Source organism: Manis pentadactyla, chromosome 1 (assembly GCF_030020395.1).
Source record: "Manis pentadactyla isolate mManPen7 chromosome 1, mManPen7.hap1, whole genome shotgun sequence".
Classification (NCBI taxonomy): Eukaryota; Metazoa; Chordata; class Mammalia; order Pholidota; family Manidae; genus Manis; species Manis pentadactyla.
Window position 1 is genome coordinate 181,869,926 of NC_080019.1, and position 27,624 is coordinate 181,897,549.

The window sequence follows — 27,624 nt, forward strand, 5'->3', positions numbered from 1 at the left end:
CTGAAAGCTGGCTTCCTTTTTCTAACTTTCTGTCTCAAGCTCCTACCTCCCTTCTCTTATATCTGCTCCCTTTCTTGCCTTTTTAGTCCTAGGACACTGCACTAGCCTACTTTCTCTACATGTGCTCTTTGTTAAACTGTGCCCCAAATTACCCAATTTGAGTGCCCTCAATTTCCTGCTAGGACTCTAATTGATACACTTCTCTCTTGACATATACAGCCCCTTGACAGGATGCTTAGTTTGTTGATTGGAGCAGGTGATTACATCACCCTGGCCCCCTCCCGGTAACCTTGGCAGGGTCCCCAGGGCAGGACACAACCGGACGCAACGTGACAGTCTTGGTTGCAGCCAAAATGATGTCAGTCAGTGTGTGTGTGTGTGTGTGTGCACACAATCTTTGTGTGCGTCCATGATTTCCATATGATACATAATTAGCAGTGGAGTTGCTGGGTAAAGGGTTATACACACTTTTTAGCTTTGAAAGAATTTGCCAGATGGCTATCGGAGAAAACCTGAATTTACATTCTCTCTGTACTTTCCCCAACTGTAGGTTGTAAAACCATAAAATTTTTGCCATTTTTATAGGTAAAATGGTGTTACATTTTTCTCTTTGACATATTTCTTTGATTGTGAGTTCAGCTGGGCATCTTTTCACATGTATATCTTAGATGTTTATATATAGTTGTTTACATCATAGTTGATTTTTCTATTTGGTTATTTTTTTTTCCTTACTTGTTTTAAAGTACTATTTTTATATTAGAAAATAAACTCTCTGTCATATGTGTCACAAGCTTTTTTTTTTTTCCAATTTTTCATTCCATATGGATATTTAAAATTTTTTTTATCAATGATGTCAAAATTTTTTGATATCTTCTGGGTTTTGTGTCAGGTTAAGATATGGTTTTCTTATGCCAAGATAATAATTGTTAAAAATCCTATGTCTACCGCTAGCATTCATTATTATTTTTCCATGCATGATTTTGATCCCTCAGGAATTAATTTTTGTACGGGAGAGCTCAGTGTCCAGATAACCAGCTAGTTATTTGGAGATTATTTGATTTGGTGATGACATTATAATCAATAGGGCTTTTCATCAATAAAGATGGAATGCCATCTTTATTTCATAAAATTCTCAAAGGAATTTGGGTCTATTTTCAGACTCCTCATGTTCTTCCATTGGTTTGTCTCTCTAGCTGTGGCAGGAAGATGGCCTCATTTGATCCTGGTGTTCATGTCCTGTGTAATCTCCTTGCCTTGAGTGTAGACTGGACCTACTAACTTGCTTCTAATGAATAGAATACTGCAAAAGTGATGGGATGTTACATCAGCAATTGGATTATAAAAACTATGACTTCATCTTACTGGTATTCATAACTTCTTTCTTTCTCTCTCTCCCTCTCATTTGCTCGCTCTGATGAAGCCATTTGCTATGTTGTGAGCTGCCCTATGGACAGGGCATGTGGCAAGGAAATAAGGTAGATGTCTAGCCTACACCCTATGAGGAGCTGAATCCTTCCAACAACCAAATGAATGTGGCTGGGAGCAGGTCCTTCTCTAGCTGAGATGACTATAGCCTTAGCTGAACTTTGAGTGTAGGCTTATGGGACACCCAGAGTTAGAAAACCCAGGTAAACCACACTCAGATTCCTGACCTGCAAAAGCTATGAGAAAAGAAGGCAGTGTTAAGCCAATATATTTTGGGGACATTTGTTATGCAATAATAGATAACGAATATGCTAGTCCTGTCACAAAATGGTTTACTTCCTGTAGTTTTATGTTTGGTTTAAAAAAGTCCTTTCTCACTTTATTTTCTTCAGATGTTTTTTTTTCCTGGTATATTTCCTGGCTCTTCTGGTATATTTAATTTTCCAGATGAATTTTATATAGTTTTGATAAATAGCTCACAAAGTCTTGTTCCTTTTTCAATCAATTTTTTTGAAGGTTGTATTGATAATTTTATGGTTTCAAGTTTTTCTATGTAGGAACTCAGCTCTCCCTTTATGCTTCCTCAAAACTGGGATATATTTTCTTCATATTTGTTCTGTATATTCTCTGTTAAGATGATTTCTAATAATTTTTTTTGTTTTGCTCGTGAAGCTTTATTTTTTCTCTCATGATGTGTATATAGGAAAGCTATTCATTTTTATAAATAACATTTTTTAACCAGCCATTTTAGTTAATCCTTATATGCAATCATATAATCTCCAAATAATGACAATTATGGATCTTTATTTCCAATATGTAGACTCCGTATTTATTTTTTCTTACTTGATTGCATTGGATTTTACTTCCAGTAAAATTAATTATAGCAGTGATGATAGCACCTTTATTTTGTTTGTGAAATTTGAATGGAAAATTGAAAGTTTTGCCATAAAATTTGATACTGGCTTTTGATGTAATTAAATACAAGAGTTTTCTACTTTGCTTTGTATCAGGAATGGATGCCTGATTTTATATCATTTCTTTTCTGCATTTATTGAGATGTTTACCTGATTTTTGTCATGTGAACTATAAGTTATACCAATAGATTCTCTGACAGTCAACAGTGCAGTTAATGACTATATAATATCTCATCAGGTGAAGGCACTGTAGCTTCACTTCTACACAAGCCAGTTTCTGCTTTCATCACCACCTCTTTAACAAACATCCTTACATATATAACTTTGTCCTTTGATAACAACAATAATGGCTAGCGCATATAGAAATTTCTGTCTCTCAGGCATGCTAATATCTTTATTCTTTTTAACAATTATAACAACCTTATGAAATAGGTATTATTATTATGCCCTTTTCACAGATGAGGGACCTAAGGTAGAGAATGGTTAAATAACCTGGCTAAGTGACAGAGCCAAGATGCAAACTAGGCAGTTGGGCATAGTCACAAGCTAGACAATGGCCACCACCACAGTCAAGATACAGAAATTTTCATCACACCAAAAGTGTCTTCCAGCTTCTATGCCATCAATCCCATGTCCTGCATAGCAACCACTGATGTTCTATTATCACTTAGATTAGTTTTCCTATCACAGAACCTCATATAAATAGAATCAGATAGTAATGTGCTTTTTTATGTCCTGTTTCTTTTGCTCAGCATAATGTTTTTAAGATTCACTCATGTTGTTGCATATATGTATGACTAGTTTGTTCCCTTTTTGTTAAGCAGCACCTTATTGAATGGATTTACCACAAGTTGTTTATACATTCACCTCTTCATGGAGATTTGAGTGGTTTCTATTTTTGACTTATGAATAAAGCTTGCTATGAACATTTATATACATGTAATTGGTAGACATATGTTTTTATTTCCCTTGGGTAAATAAGAGTTTAAAATATGTCTTTCTTTACATCAATACTACACTGTCTTGATTAAGTTACAGTAGAAGCTTAAGATTAATGTGGTATATACTGTCTTGCCAATGGGTTTCAGCCCCGGGCAAGTTTGCTATGGATTCAGTGTGACCAAAGAAATTGACAGAAAAGTGTTCTTGGGGTGAAAGGGTTATACCCAACTTTATTTCCAGGTGGCACGTCAGTCAGTAGAATCCCATTCACTCAGAGTGAGTCTGTATGCAGCAAGCCAGTCTCTGCTTCTGGGCCCCTCTGTTCGCACAGATGTCCTCTGGGCTTCTCTGCACAGTCGTCCTGCATAGCTGTCCTCTGGGCCTCTGTGCTCGGCACTGCCACCACTCCAGCCTCTGCTCTGCTCTACTGCAGTCTTGTAGCCCTGCCACCGTGTCGAGCCCAGAGCACTGGGCGGAGCTCTTTTTATAGAGTCAACAGCCATGTGTTGCCCACAGGTGTGCAATGAGCTAGTCAACCACGGCCAGGTGAGAATTCTGGCCACAGGAACTCTCATCTTATCCACATATACCAAAAAGATTTATTAATTTCTCAATTCACAAAAGCATCATTCTATTTAGTTTTTCCTGTAAAAATCTGTAAGGTATTATTGAAGTTTTTAAGTAACTTTAACTGCCTTTTTAATTCAGTTTGAAGTCTTTTTGGTTCTTGGTGTAATTAGTCATTTTTGATGAAAATTTGGACACTTAAAATACTTTTATCAAACAACAAAACATTCATAGCTACCCCTTTGTAGTCATTTCCCACCTCTACTCTTAGCCCTAGGCAAACACTGGTCTGTTTTCTATTATCTTCCCTAGAAATTTCATATAAACTGAATCATATAATATGTAGTCATTTGTGTCCAACTTCTTTTACTTAGTATAATATTTTTGAAGTCCTTTCATATTTTTTCATGTGTCAGTAGTCCATTCCTTTTATTGCTGAGTAGTATTCCATTCTATGAATGTACCAAATTTTGTTTATTCATCTACTACTTGAAATTTGGGTTATTTCCAGTTGGGATCTATTATGAGTAATTTGGCTATGAAGATTCACACAGAAGTATTCATTTCTCTTGGGTAAACAGTTAGAGTGGAATTGCTGGGTCTGTCATAAGTGTATTTTAATTGTTTAAGAAACTGCAAGACTGTTTTTCCAAAGTGGCTGAACTGTTTTACATTCCCACCAGCAGGTGTGAGGGGTCCATTTTCCCACATCCTCCAGAGGTCTCTTAAGCTATGGGTGGTGTCCCATAAGCAATGATTCTTCTTCCTTCCCCTCTCTCCCATCTTTGACTCTGTCCCACTATGTGCATATACCACACTGGGTGTAATTTAAATTGCCTTCTTGATTCCTCACTGGGATGTTGATGTTTAAAGGGGGATCTATGTCTCCTTTCATATGGGTTGTAACTCTTCCCACACACTTGGCTGAAATTGGTGCCACCTGCTCTTTCTTTGACTCAGTATCTTCTCACGTTCTTAATTTCCTTCTTTGTTGTAGTGCCCTGTTTTCTGCTACCACCATATTGAAAATTTTATGATCTCATCTGCAATGTTTGCCTGTCTGAAAGACAGGTTTACTGTTTGTTTTCTAGATAATATGCAATTATGAAAACTGGCATGATTTTTGACATGTGGACTGGCTACCACTTTCTAATATGTGCAAACTCATTTAAATAAAGCCTTCTTTAAATATATATAGCATGCTGTCATGAGTTGGCTATCCCATTTACAATCTGCTAGTCCTCGAATTAGCAGTTGTAGCTTTTTTATGAAGGTGGCTACTACTTACCTGTGGTAGACAGGAAAGAGGTGTTCTGCTGCCAAAAAGTCCATCTGCTCATAGTGTCTGTGAACTGTTTTCAAAGCAGGAGCTGGTATGATTCACAGTTGTTATCATTCTAGGAAAAAGAGTGCAGCAGATTGGAGCTATCAGCTGTAGGGGAGGGGATGCAATCACTTACTTTCCCTGTCTAGTCTATGGTAGAAGACTGTTGAAAAAAGATTGTTAACAACATATATTATTTCAGGAAGTATCCATTGCTTTCTAAGTAGTATCTGCCTTAGGAACCTTGGACCATATGTTAAAAAACGAACCTTGCATAAATTTATTTTGTGAGCTCAAGTGAAACAGTTATTTCCCTAAATCTCATGTTTTAAAATTTTTGACAAGGGGTAAATTATGGTAATGAATCACAGTATATTTGGAAGGACTATGTATTCACAAGATTTATAAAGATAATTATAAATGAAAATTCTTACTAGATATGTATTCCTTCTATTTTAACTTTGAAAGGATACTCAACTCAAAATGTTCTTACTTATTAAACATTTCAAAAAACCCAGAGGTGTTAAGTAGAGAGCCAATCTTTTGACAAGAAGTCATCTTTATAGATTTCTTGGTTCTGGTCTTCACATAAGCATGCAGACTCTGGTTGCTTCTTGCATATGGTAAATTGCTGTATAAACGTAAAACTGTTTCAATAACTTCTTTGTCCCAGCTGTAGTATCTAATGACTTCCTTTCCTGATGGTGTCTTGTTTCTTACCCACATCGTGGCCAGAGTCTCTAACTTCCTGTCGCTGTAGGTATTAGGTCAGACCTACTTAAGTATTTGCAAATTCTCTAAAACTCTTGTGTCATTTAGAGATGTACTTTTTGTTCATTCTCCTTGAATCTGGGTGAACTTGGGACTGCTTTGATCATTAGAAAACCCCAGAAGTAATGCTGTATGATTTTCAAGGTGAGGTTATAAAGTACCAGGTCACATTTGTTATTGGAGTCCTGGACCATGGAATTCGACTAACTGGAAGCAGCCATGCGATAAGGAAGCTCAGGTAACATGGTGGGGGGAGGCATATTTAAGCACTCTGGTCAAAAGCTGAGCCATTGATTCATCCCAGGCCCGGTATCAGATATGTTAGTAAAAATAGTTCCCTGATGATTTCAGCCTCTTTCTAGTTGAGGCCTCAGACATCGTGTGGCAGAGAATCATCCCTGCTATGCTTTTCTGAATTCCTGGCACACAGAGGCAAGCATAGTAGAATGGGTGTTACTTTAATGCACTACATTTTGGAATGATATGGTACATGGCAGTAGATAATCAGAATTATATATAAAGCTCTGTCTTATTCATTAAAATTTTTTAAATTTGAGGCAAAGCTTATCCCTTCTCCCTGGCTCTGGCTGAAACTGTTTCTCTATGACTTCCAGGAAGAAATGGGGATATATTCTTATCTCCATGTATGTCCCCATTCCTCCTACCCTGCTTTTCTCTCTGATAGGGGCCAGCAAGAAGGGAGAGTAGACACTGGTCTCCCTCTATGAGGCAGGGCAGGATGCAGGCCTCTCTTTGGTTATTACACCAGCACTGCCTCTTGGGCGACAGCACCCACATGCTGCTTGCCCCTGAATGCGCTGAAGTTATTAGTAGGTGTTCTGGGAAGTGCTGTCCCTCCTCCCCTGCCACCACCACCATTACCACCACTGTTGTTCTAGCTGAGAGACCCTCAACTTTGCTGTATATTAGAATCATTTGAGGGAGCTTTTTAAGATCACAGTGTTCGGCCTCACCTAAGACCAATTAAATCAAAATTTCTTGGGGTACACCCAGACATCAGTATATGTTAAAACCACTGAGCCAGATTACCACTTTTTATACTTGGCTGCCTGTTTGAATCACCCACATTTAAAAAAAGAGTGCTGCAAAGTGTGCCTGTAAGTTATGAACACCTATAATACACTGGGCACTATCCTAGGATCTTTATGTCTATTATTTAATCTTCACAACAAACATATAAAGCAAGTTCTATTACCAGTATTTTTCAGAGCAGGATGCTGAGGGTCTGAGAAGGTTGAATAATTTTCCCAAAGCTATGTATTTTGTATGTAGCAAAGTAGGATTGCAGGATTTTTGTCTAACTATGAGGTCCATTGCCATTTCTCTACACTACTGCCTCTGTTTAAGAATATCAATATTATTACATATGGGTAACAGTTTTTTAAATACCTTAATGAATTCTTATTGAAAGTTTTAAAAATACCTTTTACTTAAATTGCAGCATGGACAAAAAGCAGAGTTCTTGGGATTTTCCAAAGGAGGTGGCTTTCATAAATTATTTCCTATCTTGCCATTTTTCTTTGGGTCAGTTTCTTTTAAATTGTCCTTTAATCCTCATGATATCCTTATACACTATGGAGAGAGAGAGAGTATCATTTTTTTCCCCCAAGGACTTTGGGCTAAAGGACTTTAGAATGTGAACTAGAAAGAGTGTACACTTTTGAATCAGGCTGGGGCTCTAAACCTGACTTTGATACTAAAGATCTGAGTACTTTCGGAAAGTGACTTAAAGTGCCCTTAATTGTCAAATGGAGATAATACCGCCTCCTTGGTGGGATATGATAATTAAAACATAAGATAACATATGAAGCACATCTGTGTCAGAGCCCAGGGCATAAGAAACATTCAGCAAATGTTTAGTGCCTCGACTTCACTTCTTTTTGCAGCCGTGATTATGATTCACTAACACTGAGACATTTAAGCAAGACCAAGCATGGACCACATAGGAAAGATATTCAGAGCTCGTCCTGTCTTGAGGCAATTTAACCATTATTACATCAAGTGATTCTGTACAGTGGTTTTCACAAATGTGGGACACCCTCCCCACCATCATAATGGTTTAGTTGGTATTTAAAATACAATTCCAAACATTTAGGAGAGAAGGGGCATGAAGAGGCATGGATGATAGAGGTGGGGCACACCTAGGACTTGGGCCTGATTGCAGGAATCCTGTTTTCTGCTGGAATAAGCCAAGGGAAGGTGGAAGAAAATTCATGTAGTACGAGGAGTTGGAATTTGGGTGCAGCCTCCTGGCACGTGTTCCTCTTGTATTCCCCATTTCTGGAGGCTATGCCTATGTGATTTTGCCAGTTGCATGCTTTGAATCAATCATCTCTCTTTTTTTGAATTGTAGCAAATTGTGCAATTCTTCCTGGTTTGTTTTTGCCAGGATTTCCTCTACCACTGGCAGGAAAAACTTATCCCTTGAGATTTCCTCTAGGACATGATTATTTACAGTAACTACAATTCAATTAATGCATGAGGATTTCTTTCTGATTTATCCTCTGCTTTTTCATACTTAAATATAGGTTCTTTGCTTTTGACTGTTTTCCTCCTTTGTGTTTTTGAATAATAACTTTTTAAATTATCTGCTGCACATATGTCTGCATATATGTTCTATGTATTGTGCATGATACAGATACTATTTGTGTTTCATTATGTTTGTCCATTGTAGTTTAGAAGAAAATCATCATCTGCCACTTCTTGCTACCTCTGCTGCAGTCAGCCCAGTTCAGACCATCAGAATCTTTTCTTCCAATGACCAGATCTGTGTCCTTTTCGTAGCCATCACTTTGCAGTCATCTAACACCCTGAAGCAGAGCAATCTTTTTCTGAAGAGAAAATCTTATCATATCTGCTTAGTATATTTCAAGGACATTGTCAGACCAGGCAGCATGATCTGGCCCCTGCCTGTCCCTCCAGCCCCTGTGACATTCTTACTCCTCCTCTATGGCCCACCTTAAGTTACCTAAAGGTCTTCCTCTCTCTCTGCTCTTGCCTGTGCACCTGTTATTCTCTCTGCTCTGGAAAGCTAACCCTCACCCCACAGCTTCTTTTTGCCTGCTTAATCCCACGAGTTATTTAGGACCCAACTCAGACATCCCTTCTCGCTGGGGTCCTTCACTAATATCCTCAAGTGAGGTCATGTGCTCTTTTATCACTTCTATTTGCTATGTTTCTCATTTACCTTAATCTCCCAATTAAGAGATTTAGCATGGATTTAAGTTCCTAAAATCAAAGGGAAAACCAGGGTTAGATGAAGCGGTGGTTCAGAAATGTTAGAGGTTAGTAACTGAGATAACTCTACCTAGGTGATAATATAGGTGATATTGGAAGTTTGAGAATAACCTTCTATAACACTTAAATTTTTGTTATTTTAGAAAGTGCATTAATGAAATGAAAATAATATACTATTCTATTTTCTTGGACTTAGTTTTTTCTGTCTATAGGAAACAAGGTTTTGGGTAGGGGGCCCAGTGTTCGATGTAAAGCCAGCTGCACAGATGAACAAGTAAGAGCTCCTGCCCTGGCTGTGTGGCCAGGTAGAGAGCGGGTAAGGGCCCTAGAGTCAGGTGATTTGGGTCTGGGTCCCACGACAAACCAATGGTTTAAAGGACACTTCTAACTTCCCTAATGCTCTAGGAGTAAAGCCAAGTTTATAAAGTAAGTAAACATACTCGGTTTTATACATGTCATAATTTTTGACAGATTTATTCATTTTTAATGGAAGTTTACAGCATGTGGCTATTTAGAGATGGGGCTTATATTAACAGTATGTGAAATGTTACAAATATGGTGTCATTTCACACCAGACAGTAAATTAGACCCCAGACCTTGCCATGCCAAGGAAACCACTTTACTTCACTGTATAATCCCATTCTTCTTTCTATCTACTAAGAGACCAAGTCCTACAAGAGGGACTGAGTTGTATTACAGTGAAATGAAGTGATATATAAAGAGCACACAGCCCAGTGCTTGGTTCACAGAAAGCAATTAATGGGCATTATTTGCTATTACTTGTCATTAGTGGTAGCTGCACTTGTCTTTGCATGATGTTGGAAGATTTTCTGGGCTGTTTATGATTATTGTCACATCTACACTTCAACCAAACCATGAGAAACAGGTAATATCATTTCTAAAGGAAGAAACGGGGGCTCAGAAAAGTTTGGGAATATGTATGAGAGAGTGGGGGCCTGAGCCAGTGTTTAAGCCAGGTTGGTCCAGTACTGGGCCCCTTTCTCCTGCTGACTTCTGTACTTCCAAAGGAGGCCAGGCAGAATTTAGTATGAGGGGTCAGAGGAAAATATCCTTCTGTCTATCCTCCAGTTTGGAGGTTCCATATTTGAGTAAATTGATTAATATGCTGGATTCTTATCATACAAATTTACATGTATGTATTTATATATATAGACATCTTTTTCCCAAGTAAAAGCAGTATGTGTTTTTATTAAAGCAAATGCCATATATCAGATTATTATCTTTCCTGGAACTTCATTATAAAATTGGAAATCAGTTCACCAATATTCTGACCATGAGATTTAACAAGCATCCCATTCAAACAGCAGCAAAAACTGTACACAACACTTAATACTCAAATTTAATAAAGTTTGATTAACATGTTAAAAGCTCACTGATGTAAATCCTAGACATACTGATTTGAAACAAAGCTTAAAAGTCTAAAGCAGTTTTCAAACCTGACTGCACATGAGAATTGCCTGGGCAGCTTTGAAACGACAACACCCACCCACCACCCCACACCTGGGATCCACCTCAGGTGGATCTGTGTTGGGGCTGTGTTGGAGAACAGCAGGGTTTAAAAGCTCCCCAGGTGCTTCAAATGGGCAGTCATGGCTGAGATGCAAATCTAAAGGTAAAGCAGGGGTGCCTAATCGAACAGGACAATAAATACCTGCTGAAATGGATTAAATGTACAGGGCTTAAAAAAAAAATCAATGTGTGCGTCTGTCTAGCATCATGAAAGAATCCTGCTGTGGTCTTGAGCTCTCCTCAGAGGCCACTTCCTTCCCTCAGAGCTTCCTGTTTTGGAAGAGCAAAGGCTGCTTGTGTTTCTCTTTCCTCACTTCTCGGTCCATCTCAAGTCAGGCGTCATGATCTCCAAGTTCTGGAAACTAGTCTTACTAAGCCTTAATCAGTAACTCATTTAATATATATTAGTATATAATCAATACATAATAATAATATAATATAATATAATCAATACATAATATGTAATGATCTTAATATATATTGAAGACCTACCTAAAGACTTTGTGGGTCATAAGCACTGATAATTCATGCTTTACTTTTTAGGAATTGATAGCGCTGAATAAAGATTTGGAGATGATCTTGTCCTGCAGTTCTTGAGTTAGACTTTTTAAAAAGAAAGACACATCCCTTTACTTAGGAAGCTTATTTGGAATGTCAACATGTAATAAGAGAGAGGGCGGGGTTGCTCTGCTGGAGTGGTGGTGGTGTTGGGGCAGGCCCCTGGTGCTGGTTTCTGTCCACCTGCCCCTCAGAGAGCCCTTGGAGATTTACGCAGACTCCCTGCCGCTCTAAGAAGCACAGTTAGTTTGAAAACCACCCATCTAGTCTTGATCCCTTCCAGACAGAACATAGGGCAAGCATGCTGCCTTTGGGAAGATTCTAGATTTCCTAAATAAAAATGCCTATCGGTAATAAACATGATAGCTCATGAGCTCAGATTTGCTTTGTTAAGTTTGTGCCCGGCAACTTTCTCACTATGTCACAGTAGTAACTTATTTAGTCCTCCTCACAGTACTGGGAGTGTGGCTATTATTACTCTCATTATACGGATGAGGACATAGAAGCACGAGACATTATGTCATGGGCCAGTGTCACACAGCTAGGGAGTAGACTTAAAAGCCATGCCTGTAACCATCAATACCTTGCTTGACACATACATGGTGTGTATTTGGTAACCAGCACCACACATATACCACGTCGTCATGCAAATACATTATTTAACCAACAGATCTTTAGAAGTAATGGCTCATCAAGTTGTAGACACTGGAGATACAGGATTGGGTAAGACAGAAAAGGTCCCTGCCCTTATGAACTCTGAGAGAAACAGACACCACACCTCTAAACCAATAAGAAAGTATCGTGATTCAGAAAGAGACTGATGCTATTGAGAACGTAAGGGTAAATCTGCAGGAGAGACTCGAGGGAGGGCGCATTCTCCTTCATACAGACCGACTAGAACTCGTCCCTCAAAGGGTGATCGGCACCTGGGGAGCACCAGGGTCACCGGAGAGTCAGTTAGAAAGGTTGAATCTCAGGAGCTACCCCTACCTACGCCAGAGTCAGAATCTACACCTTCACAAGCTTGTCAGTGATTCATGTGCACACAGAAGTGTGAGAAGCACTGAGCAAGAGTTACTGTTGCAAGTGGCCAGAATTCATTCTTTGTGTCCCCCTCCCATTCACACACACACACACACACACACTGAGTGTATGTACAAGTGGAAAATAGAGATGTTGCATTTTGAAATATCATATTAAAATAGATATGTTCTTATAAGAACATTCCTACTTTGCAGTGTATTCTCAGAAACTTCATCAATTAAAAACAATATTTTGTCATAGGCCTAATGCTATAATTGTGGGTTATATTGCTGATTCATTAGGAAATGATTCATAGTTCTGACTAAAAACTTCATAAAAGAAAAGCTGTAAGTAAATTCTACATCATCTTTTAAAATATGCAATTTAATGCTTCAACTCCAATAAAATGAATAAAAATGTACTATAAAGTTAACTATGTAAAGAGCTTCAATTTGCTGCCAAAATATATATAGTATATAAAAATATGATTCCAATGTAAATTTTCTCTAAATTAGTATGCCAAATAAATTATTTAAACATCTAATTAAATGATTTTGCTTGCATTTTGAAGGGAAGGTTCATAAATTGTCCAGGTTCCTTAAAAAAACCCATTAATTTTATTTATGTGTATACAACCTTTTTGTCTGAGGGAAGTTCCCTATAACAAATAACATTCAGATCATCCTAATTACCTTTGAGTTTTAGGAAATTACAACTCTGAATACTGAGGTATTATTTCAGTAAATGTTTGTGGCATGTTTCTTACTAAAATCATTTAGAAAATGAAAAACTACCCAGCATCCCTGTACTTTGCAGTTTCCTCAGCGCTCTCACACAGAAAAGGTCAAACAGAAGCCACTGGGCAAAAAGAAGTACCAAGGTGCTCCAGTCCTCCTACAGCCAGCTGAACAGACATCCGTGGGGGGAGGCCAACCCCTCCCAGTTTGTCCAGGACTTTCCCTGGCTTAGCAGTGAAAGCCCCAACTACCAGGAACCCTCCCAGTCTCTGGAAACTGGAAGAGTTCATCATTCGAGGTCACTAAAAATTTTTTTGAAAAGTTTCAACACAACTGCAGAATTGTGAGCACAATATTGTACTTTATTTGCTACTTGCAGTGAAAACTCCAAAAGATAATTAAAATTCACCAATATCATAGTATCAAGTATCAATTCATAGTATCAAATGAGTGGAACAGATAGGGAGAAGAAAAACAGAAATTGCCAACAGATATCTTCCCTTTCTTGACATTGTGGTGTAGCCTGTTTGAGGGAAGAAAAGAAAGCAGAAAAAATAGATATTACCTTCATAATTCACCAAACCACTGAGTTCTAAATGGATGTAAATTAAGAAAATATTAGATTGTATTTTTATTTCTTTAATTTTCTGAAAACTGAAAAACAGAAACTAAGATTTACTGATACATAGTATAAAGATTAATACTAATGTCTCCAATGAGTAAGTCAGAGAATGTATGCTCTCTGGAGGGAAGATGGGTTGACAGTGGTTCCCTTCAGCCATTGGTTTATTTTTGAGAATTTTGAGACACATTGTCAGTTATATGCTACAAGGTCATCTCTGGTAATTTATAAAAGACCTTTGACTATAGAATGTGTAGTACTTTGTATTTGAGATGGAGTATATTAATCAGCTTTTGTTGTATAACAAACCACTTCAAAATTTAGTGGCTTAAAACAGCAACTTTAATTCTTTCTCAAGATTCTGTGGGTAGGTTGAGTGGCCTGAGTCTGAGTTGACCCCTGTGGGGTAGGATGGTCTAGGGTACCTTTGCTCACAAGCTGGCAGGCTTGTGGGTGGGAAGGGAGCTCCGCTGGGACAATCCATCTCTGCTCCACATGGTCTCTCTAATCCAGAAGACTAGACTGAGTTTCTATATTTGGCAATTAGTGAGAGCAAAGAGCATAACAGACAGAGGAAGCCCATCTCACTGACTGCTTTGATCATCTTTGCTAATGACCCACTGGCCAAAGCAAGTCACCTGGCCAAGCCCAGATTCAAAGTATAAGAATCTTTAAGACTATGAATATGCCCAGAAGTAATTGAATGTGAAGATCTAAAGCTTAGAAGTAGGTTAGCAATAGAGATATTGTCATCGTTATCACATAAGTATTTAGGTTATCCTTTATAGTGGATTTCATTTTGACTTTATTCTTTACTTTGGTATGGTATATAAATTTTATCATTTTGATTCTGGCATTTGCTTCTTCTTTATATACAACCTAATTTGTTTTTGAATTGATTGAATGGAGGTTTCCTATTCCACCTGATAATCTTGCATAAGAGCTCTTGTTTGTTTTGAATATGATTTTAGACATTATTTCCTTATTAATAAGTCCATTCTAAATTTGTTTTCATTGTATAGTAAGATACCTTTTCCTGTGCTTGAGATTTGTTGAGTTTCTTGGGTGTATATGTTTATGGTTTTTATCAAATTTGGAAACATTTTCAACCATTATATCTTTAAATATTTTTTCTATATCTTCCTTCCTGGCTGCTGAGGTTGTCCCTTAATTAACTGATGTTCTATTCATTTATTCCAGTTGTCGTACATTTTATTTTGGATAGTTTCTATTGCTGTGTCTTCAAATTATTACTTTCTTCTACAGTGTCCAATCTGATGTTAATCCCACCCAGCTAATAGGATTTTCATCTTGGATATTGTATTTTTTTTTTTTTTTGGAAGTTGGATTTGAGTCTTTAATATATCTCAAATATCTAAGTAATATGTTTAATCTTAACCATTTTAATGTCTTTGTCTATTAAGTCTATCATCTGTATACCTTTCATTTGGATACCTATACAAACACAACAGAATGTGTCTCTACTGATTGGTTTTTCTCTTCATTATGGTTGTCATATTTTCCTGCTTCTTTGCAAACCTGGTAGTATTTTGTTGGATGCCATTCATTGTGAATTTTGGGGGTGCTGGATATTTTTGTATTCTCATGAGTTTTCTTAATTTTTATTGGGGTGCAGTTATGAAAAAAGTCTGACTGTTTTTCAAGGCTTGCTTTTAGGCTGTGTTAAGTGAAACCAGAGCAGCCTTCAATTCAGCACTAATTTTGCCCTACCTTCTGAGTATTCTACCCAGTGCTTCATGGATTGTGAGATTTTCCACTTTGGTTTATAGAAACCTGAACTATTCCCAGCCCTGCATAAGCTCCAGTTTTGTTCCTGTTGACCTTAAAAAACAAAAGAGCAGTGATTTTTACCAACAAAATGAGTTTATTCAGGCATAGCAGATGAATTGTGATTCAGGACAAGTGAATTATGGCAAACCTTAGGAAGTCTAGAGAACAGAAGAGAGAGGCTTGCTTTTATAGGGGAAAGGAAGAAGTTGGGAAGTGTTTTGTTGAGTTGTCATTGGCTGGGCTGTTGCTGGGCAAGGAGAAATCCTTCTTTCTTAGTATGTAAACTAAGCTTCTTCCCATTGGAGAATGAGAGGTATGCTTCTTACGGTGAGTGGGAGCCTCCCCAGGGCTCCCTGACACCATTTTAAGCAAGGGTTCCTTTATTTATGTCTTCATACTTTCTTTGCTCCTTTTAGATGTTTTCACCCCCATCCTCCAGCATTTTCCTCACAGGCATGCACTGACGATTACTAAGCTGAGGACTTGCAGTAGACTATCTGTAGATTGCTGGAATTCTCTTTCTCTGTATGACTCTCTTTCTTCAGCACTCTATGCATTCCACATGCCTTGGTTTCTCCAGCCTACCACCTCCAGCTCCATCTCCTTAACTCAGGTTGACCACTAGGCTCCCCCTGTATTCCCACCCTCTAGGTAGGAGTCTGGGTGCTCACTCATAGGACTCGGTTGTGAGTTTCCCCTCTCTCAGGGAGCACTGTCTTATGTTGTTAGAATCCAGTGTCTAAAATCCACTGTTTTAAATAGTTTTTTTTGGGTTGTTTCTGGTGGGAGGGTAAATCATGTCCTTGTTACTCCATCTTGGTCATAAAGAGAAGTCCGGATGTCTTATTCTGAAAACAGCTTTTTTCTTTCTGCTTTTTTTCTTTTATATGAGTGTAGAGAATAACTTGTCTCATCCTTTGCCATTGACAGTCTAATAAATCTTACATATTTCTGTTTATGAATAGGCAGTAAACAGGCCACACCTCTGTGACTTTCCTCTTTGGGGAACCAAAGGAGGCATACCTTACATTGCTAGTATTTCCTATCATTGAATTCTATCTGTGGGCCTGATACTATTTCTTGAAAAAAGGTTTAGTTTTAGCCCTCCTTTTTCTCTTTTTAATGCCTTTTTAGCCACTCCTAATACTATCTGATCAAAATACTCAATTTACACTGAAGGCTCTTCAGCTTCAGTGGCCAAGAGTACAGATGTTGGCATCAAGCAGAGCTGGATCTGAGTCCTTGCTCAGTTAACAAATAATAATAATATTCCTTGAGCTCGTACTAATGTGCCAGGCAATGTGTTAAGGGCTTTTATATGGACTATTTCACTTAATTCTCACAACAACCTTCCCTCATACCAAAATTGGTATTATTATGAGTTCCAACATGGTGATCAGTATCAGGAGTCAGAATGCTTGAGTTGAATCCTGGCGTTACCCCTTCCTAACTTTGTGTTATAGGAGAAATTCTTTAACCTCTCTAAGCATTGGATTCTTCATCTGTGAAGTGGGAATGGTAATACTTCCCTCATAGGCTGCTGTGGAGACTATAAAAGAAAAAATACACGAGGTTTGTAGCACAGTAATTAGTGTGTATAAGTGCTCAAGAAAAGGTGACTAGTTACATTATTTTTCTGTGCAGCAGGGAGAATAAAAGGGATATTGCTTTATAATATTTGGAGACTTTTGGGGAACTACATAAAGTGGCCATGAGAATGTACCTCCCAGACCTCTACTACAGGGCATAATTGTAATAGTCCAAGGGCCCCAGCTGCTAAACTATGAAATGCAACAGTATGTCTGTTAAAGGCCACTCCTCCCATGGGCTGCTCCATACCAGTGGAGTACAATGGAGGATGTTAAGGCAGATGGGCACCCCTACCAGTGTTAGCTTAGATTCAGGGACTTCCTGATGACTTTGCTGACCCTTCACTAGACCACATCCCATTTTTAGGACACTTCCCTGCAACTTCTCTCCCTCTCTTTGCTTGAGGTTAGATTTTCACTAATCCTGTGATGCTGCCAGTCTTTCCTGATTCCCTCCCTACTTGCTTTCACACAGGCATTCCTCCTGGTCAAATATTTGTATGTGCTTTTTGGAGGACCCGGATTAACCCACTTGGGTTCTTGTTTGGTTTATCCTGGTAATTATGCTCATCACCACTTGAAGTTTTTCCTTGCTCCAATCTCAGAGAAATGATGATCAGCACTATACTACTTAGAAGTCTCTCTCCATTCTTCCAGCAGTTTCTTGTGACTTCATTCATTTGAATTCCCACCATATTTTTACATTGAGACTTCCTCCCCTTCCCTGATTTTCTTTCTTGCCAATTACATTTAGTAGACCATTTTTTATCTGTCCCCTTTTCTCTCTCTCCTCCTGGACACCTTGAATTGCCATCCTTCAGCAGAGTGTTCAATGGGGTCTGCCTCAGATACCTTTGCACTTTCTCAATTTTTTATTGCAGTCTATTTTTGAGAATTTTCATGTAGATGACCTTACATAACTAAGTTATCCATAGTGGAGATTTACAATTTTTGTGATTCCTTCTTACAATTCTACATTCTATATTAGCTTCCTTGAAATTAAATACTTACTCAGTGTATTGGGCAAATATTGGGCAAATAAATTACATCTCTGACTCTCAAATTCCTCATCCTGAAACAGGGATAAGCATACAAACTGCTTTTGGTATTTGTGAAGATTAAATGCAGTAACCTATTGATGGGCTCCATCTCTGTGCTCAGCACTCAGCAAATATTAATTTGTTCCTCTACCAAGTTAACTCAAAATCTACGAGAGTCATGGTTCTATTAAGAAGAAATGAAATACTACTTAAACTGAAAAGATTTACAGAGGACAAGAGGCACATGGAAGTTGGCACAGTTAAATGGCAAGAGGACATTTGAACCCAGAACTTGTTCTAATTACCAAGCATTTATTATAAAATAAACAAAAACTATCTTCACCTCTGTCCTAGGTCAGGTTTCCCAGAAGCGGGCCCTGAGACAAGGATTCATGCGCAAGTGATTTATTTATTATTTCTTCCCAGGGGAAATCCAGAAGGAAATGAAGGAAGACTAGGGAAGGGGAAGAAGCCAAATAAGGGTGCGAGTTTAGGCAAAAGTACTGTGGAAGTTAGGCTTGTCCTGATGCCTTAGGAGGACTTGGAGGATAAACTAGACTGTGGAGTTGTACTGACCTGAGGCAAGGGAGCTTGGCTTTCATACTCCTGCGTGCATCAGCTAACCAGTACCCAGGGCAGGGAACTCCGCAGGTGTTTCTGGATCTGCATATGAGGTGGAAGTGGGAGGGGTAGCTTCAGTAGACGGAGGGAAGGAAGTCTTCTAAGGAAGGGCTGCAGGTGCTGGCCACTGGGAGCAACAGCATACATCAGCTAGAGAGGTGCCCCAAATGGTAAAAGGAGTCAGAAGGGTTGGGGTGGGTTAGGATATCGTCCACACTAATCCCAACCTACCCCCTGTGACCATGTTCCCATGGTTCTGTTTTCACTTTATAAGATGCTCATCTCAAAGTGCACATACATTCTCTAGTCTGAAAATTAGAATCAAACTAGCTGACAACTAAGATTTAAATTTAAACTAGGTCAAAGAGCTCCTGGAGAGTTTCACAGTAAGAATGATCAGTATTCCCATTACATAACTGCAAAACTAGAAAATTCTCACTCCTTAGTGCTATCTATTCTGTTCTCAGAGTCAGCAAATGCCAGGTGGGCAGCACCTGATCTCTGGTTTCCCATCTCTTTAAACTGCCTATATGTCTAAAATATTCTTGGCTTGGCTTCCTTAATAATAAATCCAATACTTACGTAATTTGTATCACATGCTGTTGTAAACACTGTCTGTATATTAACTCATATAATATTTACAACTATGCTAGTAGTACTAGCACAACCCCCATTTATGGTTGAAGAAATTAGCTAACAGGGTCAAGTAGGATGAACTGTGGTTCAAACAGTCTGACTCTAGGGTTCATGTTAGTCACTCCTATGCTGAAATATCTCCACATGAGGACAAAATTCCCTCCCAGAGCAGCCTCTGTTAATTTGTGCTCCATCCACTTTCTCATCGATGACTTTTGTTATCTTGAATTGGACTAATAAGTACTCAAGACTAATAAATACTTAGTCCCTGTACTTGGTGACTGAGACAGCAGGAAGCCCAACTTAACTTCCCGCAGCTTCTCTTCTAGGCCATCCCGGGCTTGTTCCTCACCCCCTCCCAGCAGGACTCCACAGAGGCCAGGATTTTGCCATTCTTGACCATTTACCAGTAAAGTAGATTTAAAAAGATCCTCAAAAATCACACTGTAATAGAGTTGATAGTTGTAATGATAAATCACAAATATTTAGTAAAAATTAAAAGATAATTGTACAAATAAAGCTTTTCAATGTGCATACAATTCAATGTAAGAGGACAATATGAAATCCATGGATTCAAGTTTATTTACCTGTATTTATTTGAGGGCTTCTCAGGGAAACTGTCTCAGGTAGAGGTAAGGACTCTTGGTGAAGGAGTCTAAAGACCTGAATGACAACCTTTGATAGCTTTTGGCCTGAAAACTCAGGTTTTTCAGTTTTAAAATGGGATAATTTATGTTTTATCTGCCTTAGACAGTAGTGTATCAAAACAAAATCCTTGAAGATGTTTTGTAAATGATCAAGTATTAAACACACACACACATGCATTTAGCATAATGACTAATGGATAGATGTACCGTGATCTTAATAGATGGATCTGAATCTTTCCTGCTTTTTGTACTTTTATGTTATTTGCTGTTCTTAATTTTCTACTATAGTGATGAATTTATAATTTCTTAGGATTTTATTTTCAATCTCACACTTAAAGATGAATTTTTAATAAAAATCTTACTGAATAGATAACAGTTTCCAAAAGCTTTGCCAGCTCTTGGCAATAATTCTGACTTAGTGTCTGTCAGTATCCTACTGTCTAGCATTCACTGGCCTTCTACTGTCCTCCTCACCCCATTCTACTTTTGTAAGGCCCTCATATTGGCATAGCTCTCAGGTATAGGTTCCTATTCTAGATACTTCCTTCCACTTTCCAATCAAAATGCATTTGAACCCCATTCACTGGGAGTATTTTTATAAACCTATTCTCACTGGAGTGATTTGTGATTGTCCTTGAATGTGGCTTAATATATTTGCCCTTTGAAACAATTTTTATTTTAATAGAGAACTTCTGAATATGTAAAACCTTTGTCCCCCAAAATTAATCTCCAAGGGATTTCAGGCATCAAGCAGAGAAGAAAAACAAAGCCTGATTTGTCTGGATCTGGTAACAGGAACATAGATTTTTGTCTATTAAAAGAGTGATGGAAATATTTATGATTATTTTTTGTTCCTCTCTATGATACATCACATGGTGCTTGCAAACGGTTTTATACTTGACTTCTCTTTGCTAAGGATAAAGAGTTAAATTATGTTAGATCTTGTTTTTGGAAACCCAAGGGACATATGTGGTTAATTAGATATATGTCTTTGGTTTCTTCTCCTTGTTTATCCTAAGGGATATAAAAAAAATTCCCAGTACTATTTCTTCTGGAAATCTTAGGAGGAAATTTTCTAGTGTTATAATCAATTTAAATTGATGCTTTTAGAACTCTAAGCTTAATACTAATTCTGAAGCCTCCTTCTACTTAGGTAAAATTCTCAAATTATTAGCATAAGAAGACATGTCCTTTTACTAAATGGAATTCAGCGTCTCCACATTCCTGTAACCTCATTGCATAGATGTGGATTTAACATATATTTCTTTATTTGGCTGCTTTAAGTGGACCAGCTTCTTTCAATTCATGTAATCTATTAGTTATAATGCAGACTTTTTATTAGCTATTCAGTTATAAAATGCATATAACAGAAGAGTTTAAATTATCAGAATTAATTCCATATAATTTCTTATGCTCTCCCAATGTTTTCGCAGAGTTTAAATCCATAAAATTGTTTTGAAAGATTTTAACTTCCTTTTCTCCCCATCTTTGGCAGCTGTCCCATGTTTCAACAGAGCCATTTCCTGGAATTTTATCTGAGTACTTTTACTAGCTTCCCTGCATCTCTGTTTTCTTATTTGTGACCTAGTTATATTTAAGAGATTGAGTCCTGAAGTCAATACTAATATTCTCACTAGGTTCAAAGAGATCTATTTTTTGCCCTTCCACTACATTCAATGCTGTTACACTGCTATTCATTTGCCAGCTTCCAGGGCCATATGTATAGACTGCCTATGTCCTTACTACCTATTTAATCTCACATAACCTAGGGTGCATGACAGCAGGGTTCTCAGTGAATGCATTTAAACAGAATGATATGGAGGACCTGTCGAAACCTTCAGATGAAGGAGGGATATCAGTTAAAACTGCATTTGGCTTCATGTAATAGAAACTCAACTCTAGAAGCTTAACTGAATAGAGTTTTATTTCTCTGGTATGATAGGAGAGTGAACCCCACAATCTGGGCTGGTCAGCTGCTCAGGGAAGCCACCAAGGACCTGAGCATCTATTTAGCTTCCTGCTTTGCTATTCTTAGCCTGTGATTTTCATCCTCATGTTTGAAAGCAAAGAGCTCCAAATCCAGTCTTTAGCAGCCAGAAGGGCAGAGGGCAAAAGTGCATAGCTGCTGATTTGGTCTTTTGTTACCAGAAAAGTAAGAGCTTTCCTGGAAGTTCCATCAAGTGCATATTTGCTTCTATCTAGTTGACCAGAACTAGGTCACATGTCTGAGGGAGTCTGGGGAGGTATTTTTAAGCATAATCAGGATTATGCTAGAAAGGAGGATGGGGAAATGGATATTGGGTAGGCAACTAGCAGCCTCTTCCAAAAGGGGATTTAAGGAAAGGGAAGTGAATGCTGAAGAGGGTCCCTGAAGGTCAGTCCTAAAGCCATTAATCATGAATACAAAGAGTGTTTCTGTGAAGTAGGTACTACTTGGACCAAGCCTCTTCGGGCTCTACCTTACTAAACTCACCAGCACTCTGAAGTTACAGATGCAGAAACCTGAACTGTGGGATCCTCGGATGCACACTCACCTGCAGCTGGAAGAAAACTGGAATGATAATTTATTGGTTTACAATGGAAATTGTCAGCAAGTGGATTTAATGTTGATGCTTAGGAACCAAATAATCTCCTCTGTAGGCAAATGCATAAGCAAGGCCAAATCGTTAGATCCAAATCAAAGAGTGATCTGAGTGGGGTGGCCTTGATGGCTAATCTAGTGGAACCAAGCCATGGTAGCCTGCGCCTCCCATCCTCCCCACATCCTGCAGTAGCAAGATCTGCTTCTGTTGAGAACCACTGCTCTAGGTGAATAAAGTGGTATATGCCAGAGGTGAAGTGAAACTGTGAATTAAATATGACACTTCTACTGGTTGTGTCAGTTTTAATAACTACACATGTATATATATATATATATATATATATATATATATACATGCAAGATATATATATATAATTTTGAACACTATTGAAACAAACATATTACAGAGTAGAATTTTAAAAAATTGCACGAATTTTAAAGGTAAAAGATCAAGAGCTGCAGGTTATAATCCTTGATGTAAATTTCAACAATACATGTAACAAAGCATTCAGGCTGGATTTTTCTCTGTTCTTGCAGACATGTGACCTGGCTGAAGACTCTGTATGTGCTGTTCCTGACTCACCACCAAGCATAAACATCACTGACTCCACAGGAAGACACCTACACCAAACATTTAGTAACATTTCTATGGCCTTGAGGGATTGGTTACATCAAGCTCTGTGTAGTCTTTTGTCATCTTCCTGGCTCCATCTCTCCTCTCTTCTCTTTCACCTTCCAAACTGGGTACAGGCAGTCAGGCTACACCCAGAATCCTGAGAGTTTCACTCTCAACTCCCAAGCATTTATTATGAAACATACATATGAGAGAATAATACATATACTTCATTATATAAATTTATGCAAAAGAGTGAGGGTGATTTGGGACATAACTAATCTGTTATGCAGGAAAATTTCAAGTGTCATTTCAGATCAAGGAGCTTGACACAAGTTAGAAATTAAATGGTCTCTTCTACATATTTTATGTATCTGAACTTTCCTCTAAGTTCTGATCATTTGGGGTGTGATTCCTCTTATAAATTTAACTATTTTCATGCTGTATTCCATTGTTAACCAAACCACCCAAAGCTTAGTGGCTTAAAACAATAATCATTTTATTATCTTAGAGTTCTATGAATAACTGGGTTCAGCTGTGAGGTTCTTCGGGCTGGGGCCCGCAGTCATGTATAAACTTGATTAGACCATCAAATGGCCACTCACATGATGCATCTGATGCTGACTATTATTAGCTGTAGGGCCATTGATGGCAGCGGAGGCTTGTTTCTGAGAGGGGCTGTTTCACGAAAGAGGAGAGATGTTTCAAGAAAGAGGAAGAAGAAAATGCCAGTCTTCTTAAAGACTAGACCCAGATCGGGCACAGCATCATTTCTGTGGCATTCTCTTGGTTATGCGGTTACAAGGCCAGCCCAGATTCAAAGGGATGGAAAATGCAGGTCTCTTTTTGATGGGGAGAGTGACAAGAATTCTGTAGCCATCTTTAGTCTCCTATAACTTCCGATTAGTTTTTGGGGGCACAAAAATTTTCCTGTACTTGGGATCTACATAGAGCCACTTTGGCTCTTAATTCTGGTATCTGAGCAGGACCCCTTTCACCAATTTGTCAACAGGCCCCTTGAACTCTGCTCCAATATTGTCTTCTTCTTTTCCCGTTTCCAATTTTTTCTTTTTAATCTTAGATTTTGTGGATATCTCAAACCAGAGGCTACACTCCCCTCACCTTACTTTCCCTTTCAGATATCAGGTAAAGACTAGGGCATGTTTGCTCATCCTGTTCTGGGAAGTCCTCATTATTTTTTGTAAGATATGTTCATTTTTCACAAAAATGTTTCAACTAGCGGGTAGGGGTGGTATGGTTTTAACCCACACTCATTTTTGAAGGAAGAAGTGCCAATTGGCAGTTTTTCAAGTTGGTGAGACCTTTACTTATTTTATATTGGTAATGCCCCATAGCTTAAAGTTTATTTTTGACACCTCCTCATTTGTTGATTGAATAAGTGAATATATATTTTAAAGTCCAAAGGAGCTAAGGCAATGGAAATGGAATGAAGTTCTCTAGAATTAGCTTCTAAAAACAATCCCATGACTTAAAGACCTCTACATACTCCCTTCAGCCTATGGCACAATGTCCAAACTCTAGACGCAGCACACGCGGCCCTTCCCATTCTGACTTGGTTTTCATGCTCTACTTTCATTTTTTTTTACCCTGCCCCTACTACACAGAGTAAGCTCTAACTCAGTACTTCTCAGGTGGAGTTTGAAGATCATCAGCATCACTATAAAAAATGCAGATACTTGAGTCCTACTCAGACCTGTGAAATCAGAATCTTTGAGGGCAGGGTCCAGGAATTGGCATTTTAAGTACCCCACAGCATTATGAACACTTAAGTTTGAGGCTCACTCCTAACTCTCTTGATATTCTCAATACCTTGGTACCTTTGTTAAGACTTTTCAAATAATTAAACATCTCAGAGTACATGCTAGAAAATATTACCACCATAGTCCAGAGTAAAGAAGAGTTCCTCCCAAAGAGGCGGGGTCTGTTCTTCCTCTAGAAGAAACTGCAAAGGTGTGGGAGGAAGAATATTAATTCCACAGGTTCAGGGTGAAAGGAGGGTGAAGCCTCACAAACTCGGTGTTTCCAAACCCCATTCCTTTCAGGGTATATTCCCAACTGTCCTTTCCTCATTTCTCACTAAGTATTTGTACCCCACAGTAAACCCAGGCAGCCTGGAGAGCCACCTGCCTCCTACCTTTGGACTTTACACATGGTCTGCCCCCCCAGGACTGCAGGGCCCTATTCTTCCCAGTTAAGATCCAATGCCAGTGTTACCTCCAGACCTGATTTGAAGGCACAGTTAATCACTTCACTCCTTGCACTCCCATACAATTTCACTTGTATCATTTTCTTGTGTGTTTTGGGTGTAACTAAGTCTCCCTAAGTTCCACAGCCTGTGAGTAGAAATGCAGTCATGTTAGTGCTGACACCTGACCTTTACTACCCTGGTAACCTTTTTGCCCTGGATGCTCTGGGGCTGCCTTCCTGCATTCAAGAGTGAGTCCAAACATTCTGGTGTTGCTGCTGTTCAACCACCAATTTCTCTTCCTCTCGCCAGTCTCTCTCCACTTGAACTCAAAAGCCAACAGCAAAATCCTTTCACAAAATCATACAAACTCTGATCAGACTGGCTGGCAGGCACGGTCTCAGTATGCTCGCGTCTCTGACTGGATTGATAAACTTGAGCTTTGGCACATGCACATCGCTTTGCAAAGACAGTGCTTTGAACTCCAGAGGTGCTAAATGACTTGGGAACATAATTTTAAAACTGACAATTGGATAAACACCAGAATAAGCACCAGAGGAGGAAAGCCTGACTAAGGCTTGAGATGAGCCGGCTGACGCCACTGGGCGCTGACACTGGTTCCAAGTTTCCTGGCAGACACAGTGTAAAGGGAACACCTGTTAGCCCACAACATTGTTTTCTTTGTCAGACATAAGTAAGGCTGCCAGATGCTTTCTACAAAATCCTGGATGCACTTGATATATCCCTATCAGTAATTCAAACACTGTCGTGCGAACCCGGGCACTCGGCCACCCCAAAAGGAAGGCAGAGGGGGAGTTCTGCCCAGGGGGCTTCCAGCGCGACCCGAGGGGTCAGGGAGGACTTGGGGGTCGCCGGTCGCCCTCCCTCCTGCAGGCCCCAGGCACTCTGGGCTGCGGCGGCCTTGCTCGATTCCAGGGTTCCGGGCACCACCTGGGTCGCAGAGGCTGGCAGCTTTTCCCTTTCTGCCCTCAGTGGGGAAGAGGCAGGTGGTCCTCTGGTGGCCTTTCCGTCCAGGCAGCCGGCTGTGTGCGCACAGGGGTGCCGTCCGTGGAGGCCTGCCGCGGACCCCAGCCATCGCTCCCCGCAACCCGTCGCGTGGCCTTCGAGCGGCGCCACAGCAGTCGCGCGGGGCCGCCCACACGGACTGAGGCCTCTCGGGCGGCAGGCGGGGCTCCAGTGAGGGCGGGGTTTAGGGCCTCGGGTGGGCGGGGCCTCGCGCGGCGGGCCTCGGGCTGGGGGCGGGGCTTCGGCGCCAGGAGGCGGGGGTGGGGGCGGTGGCGGCCGCGAGGGGAGGAGAGGGGAGTGGAGGGAGGGGGCGGCCGGGTACGCGGAGGGAGTGAGTCACCTGACCGCTGCCCGCGCCGCCCGCCGGCTCGCTCGCCGCAGTCAGTGGGGCCGCGCGGCGCCTCGGCTCTGGTGAGTGGTTCTGCCGTCCCGCGCGCCCTTCCCGGAGGGTCCGAGCGGCAGCGCGCGGCCGGGGCCGCCGGCTCTGAGGGGCCGCCGGGCAGGCCCGGGGCAGGCGGCGAGGGGAGCCGGGCGGGGGGCGCTCAGTGGGGTCTGCGGGGGGCGGCCGAGGCCCCTGTTCTTGGAAGTGGTCGTGTCCGCCGGAAGGGAGGCCCGCCGCTCCGTGCGTGCCGCCAGCGCCCTGTTTACCGGCCCGCGCTGCACTTCGGCCCCGGCGGGCGGGGTGTGCGGGGCCGCGGGGCCTGGACGCACGCTCCTCTGCCCCGCCTCTCCGTCACCGGGTCCGAGCGGCCCGCCCAGCCCGCGGCCCGCCCGGCGGTGACACATCAGCACCGCCCACGCGGCCCGGCCGGCTCCGTATTGTCTTCCGCCCCCTCCCGCCACCGCCGCTTCCCGCGAGCTGTGTGCCTCCGGTCTTCCCAGCCCGGGTGTGTGTCGCGCGTGTAATAGCGTAAGAATGGCCGAGTTCGTGGCCGGAGCAAAAAATACCACCTTGCGGGGCTGGGCTTCGCCAAGATTGGTTTAGACGACTGGAGATCCCAGGACTTCCTTTGTTGGGAGTTTTGCCGGCTTGTTGTAATTAAGGCTCCCACAGTATGGTGAGCGTGGGTGTTAATTCTAGAGACACCAGCTTTGTGCTCGTCTCATGTAACACGAGTGCCTTTGCCTTCTCATTCTTGCAGTGCATATCATGTCATTGAGTGGAATTGTGCGGAGTGCTTTTGTGCAGTGAGCCTTCTGCGT

At 40.3% G+C, this 27,624-nt stretch overlaps 2 protein-coding genes and 1 long non-coding RNA gene across 7 annotated transcripts in view; 2 read left to right on the forward strand and 1 right to left on the reverse strand.

The window, feature by feature from the left end:
- Positions 1 to 23,389, forward strand: part of MAP3K7CL (MAP3K7 C-terminal like) — a 114,353-nt gene extending 90,964 nt beyond the window's left edge. For both annotated transcript variants that reach the window (XM_036926312.2, XM_057503906.1), the window contains exons 5-6: positions 13,129 to 13,392; positions 23,114 to 23,389. In XM_036926312.2, coding sequence (XP_036782207.2) covers positions 13,129 to 13,392; positions 23,114 to 23,171 — 322 coding nt within the window. In that variant the 3' untranslated portion in view covers positions 23,172 to 23,389. The remainder of the gene's footprint in view (positions 1 to 13,128; positions 13,393 to 23,113) is intronic.
- Positions 413 to 26,895, reverse strand: LOC130684113 (uncharacterized). 4 transcript variants are annotated; one of them, XR_008998270.1, is made up of 4 exons: positions 26,762 to 26,895; positions 18,668 to 18,754; positions 5,137 to 5,245; positions 413 to 3,936 (listed from the first exon to the last, which is right to left on the reverse strand). It is a non-coding gene; the product is annotated as an uncharacterized LOC130684113 (long non-coding RNA). The 4 variants fall into 4 exon arrangements; XR_008998268.1 differs by having other exon boundaries at positions 18,668 to 18,862; positions 26,762 to 26,884; XR_008998266.1 differs by lacking the exon at positions 26,762 to 26,895 and adding an exon at positions 25,086 to 26,275 and having other exon boundaries at positions 18,668 to 18,862.
- Positions 26,721 to 27,624, forward strand: part of BACH1 (BTB domain and CNC homolog 1) — a 44,353-nt gene continuing 43,449 nt past the window's right edge. Inside the window, exon 1 of the mRNA XM_036926308.2 lies at positions 26,721 to 26,832. The gene's annotated coding sequence lies outside the window, so the exon portion shown is untranslated. The remainder of the gene's footprint in view (positions 26,833 to 27,624) is intronic.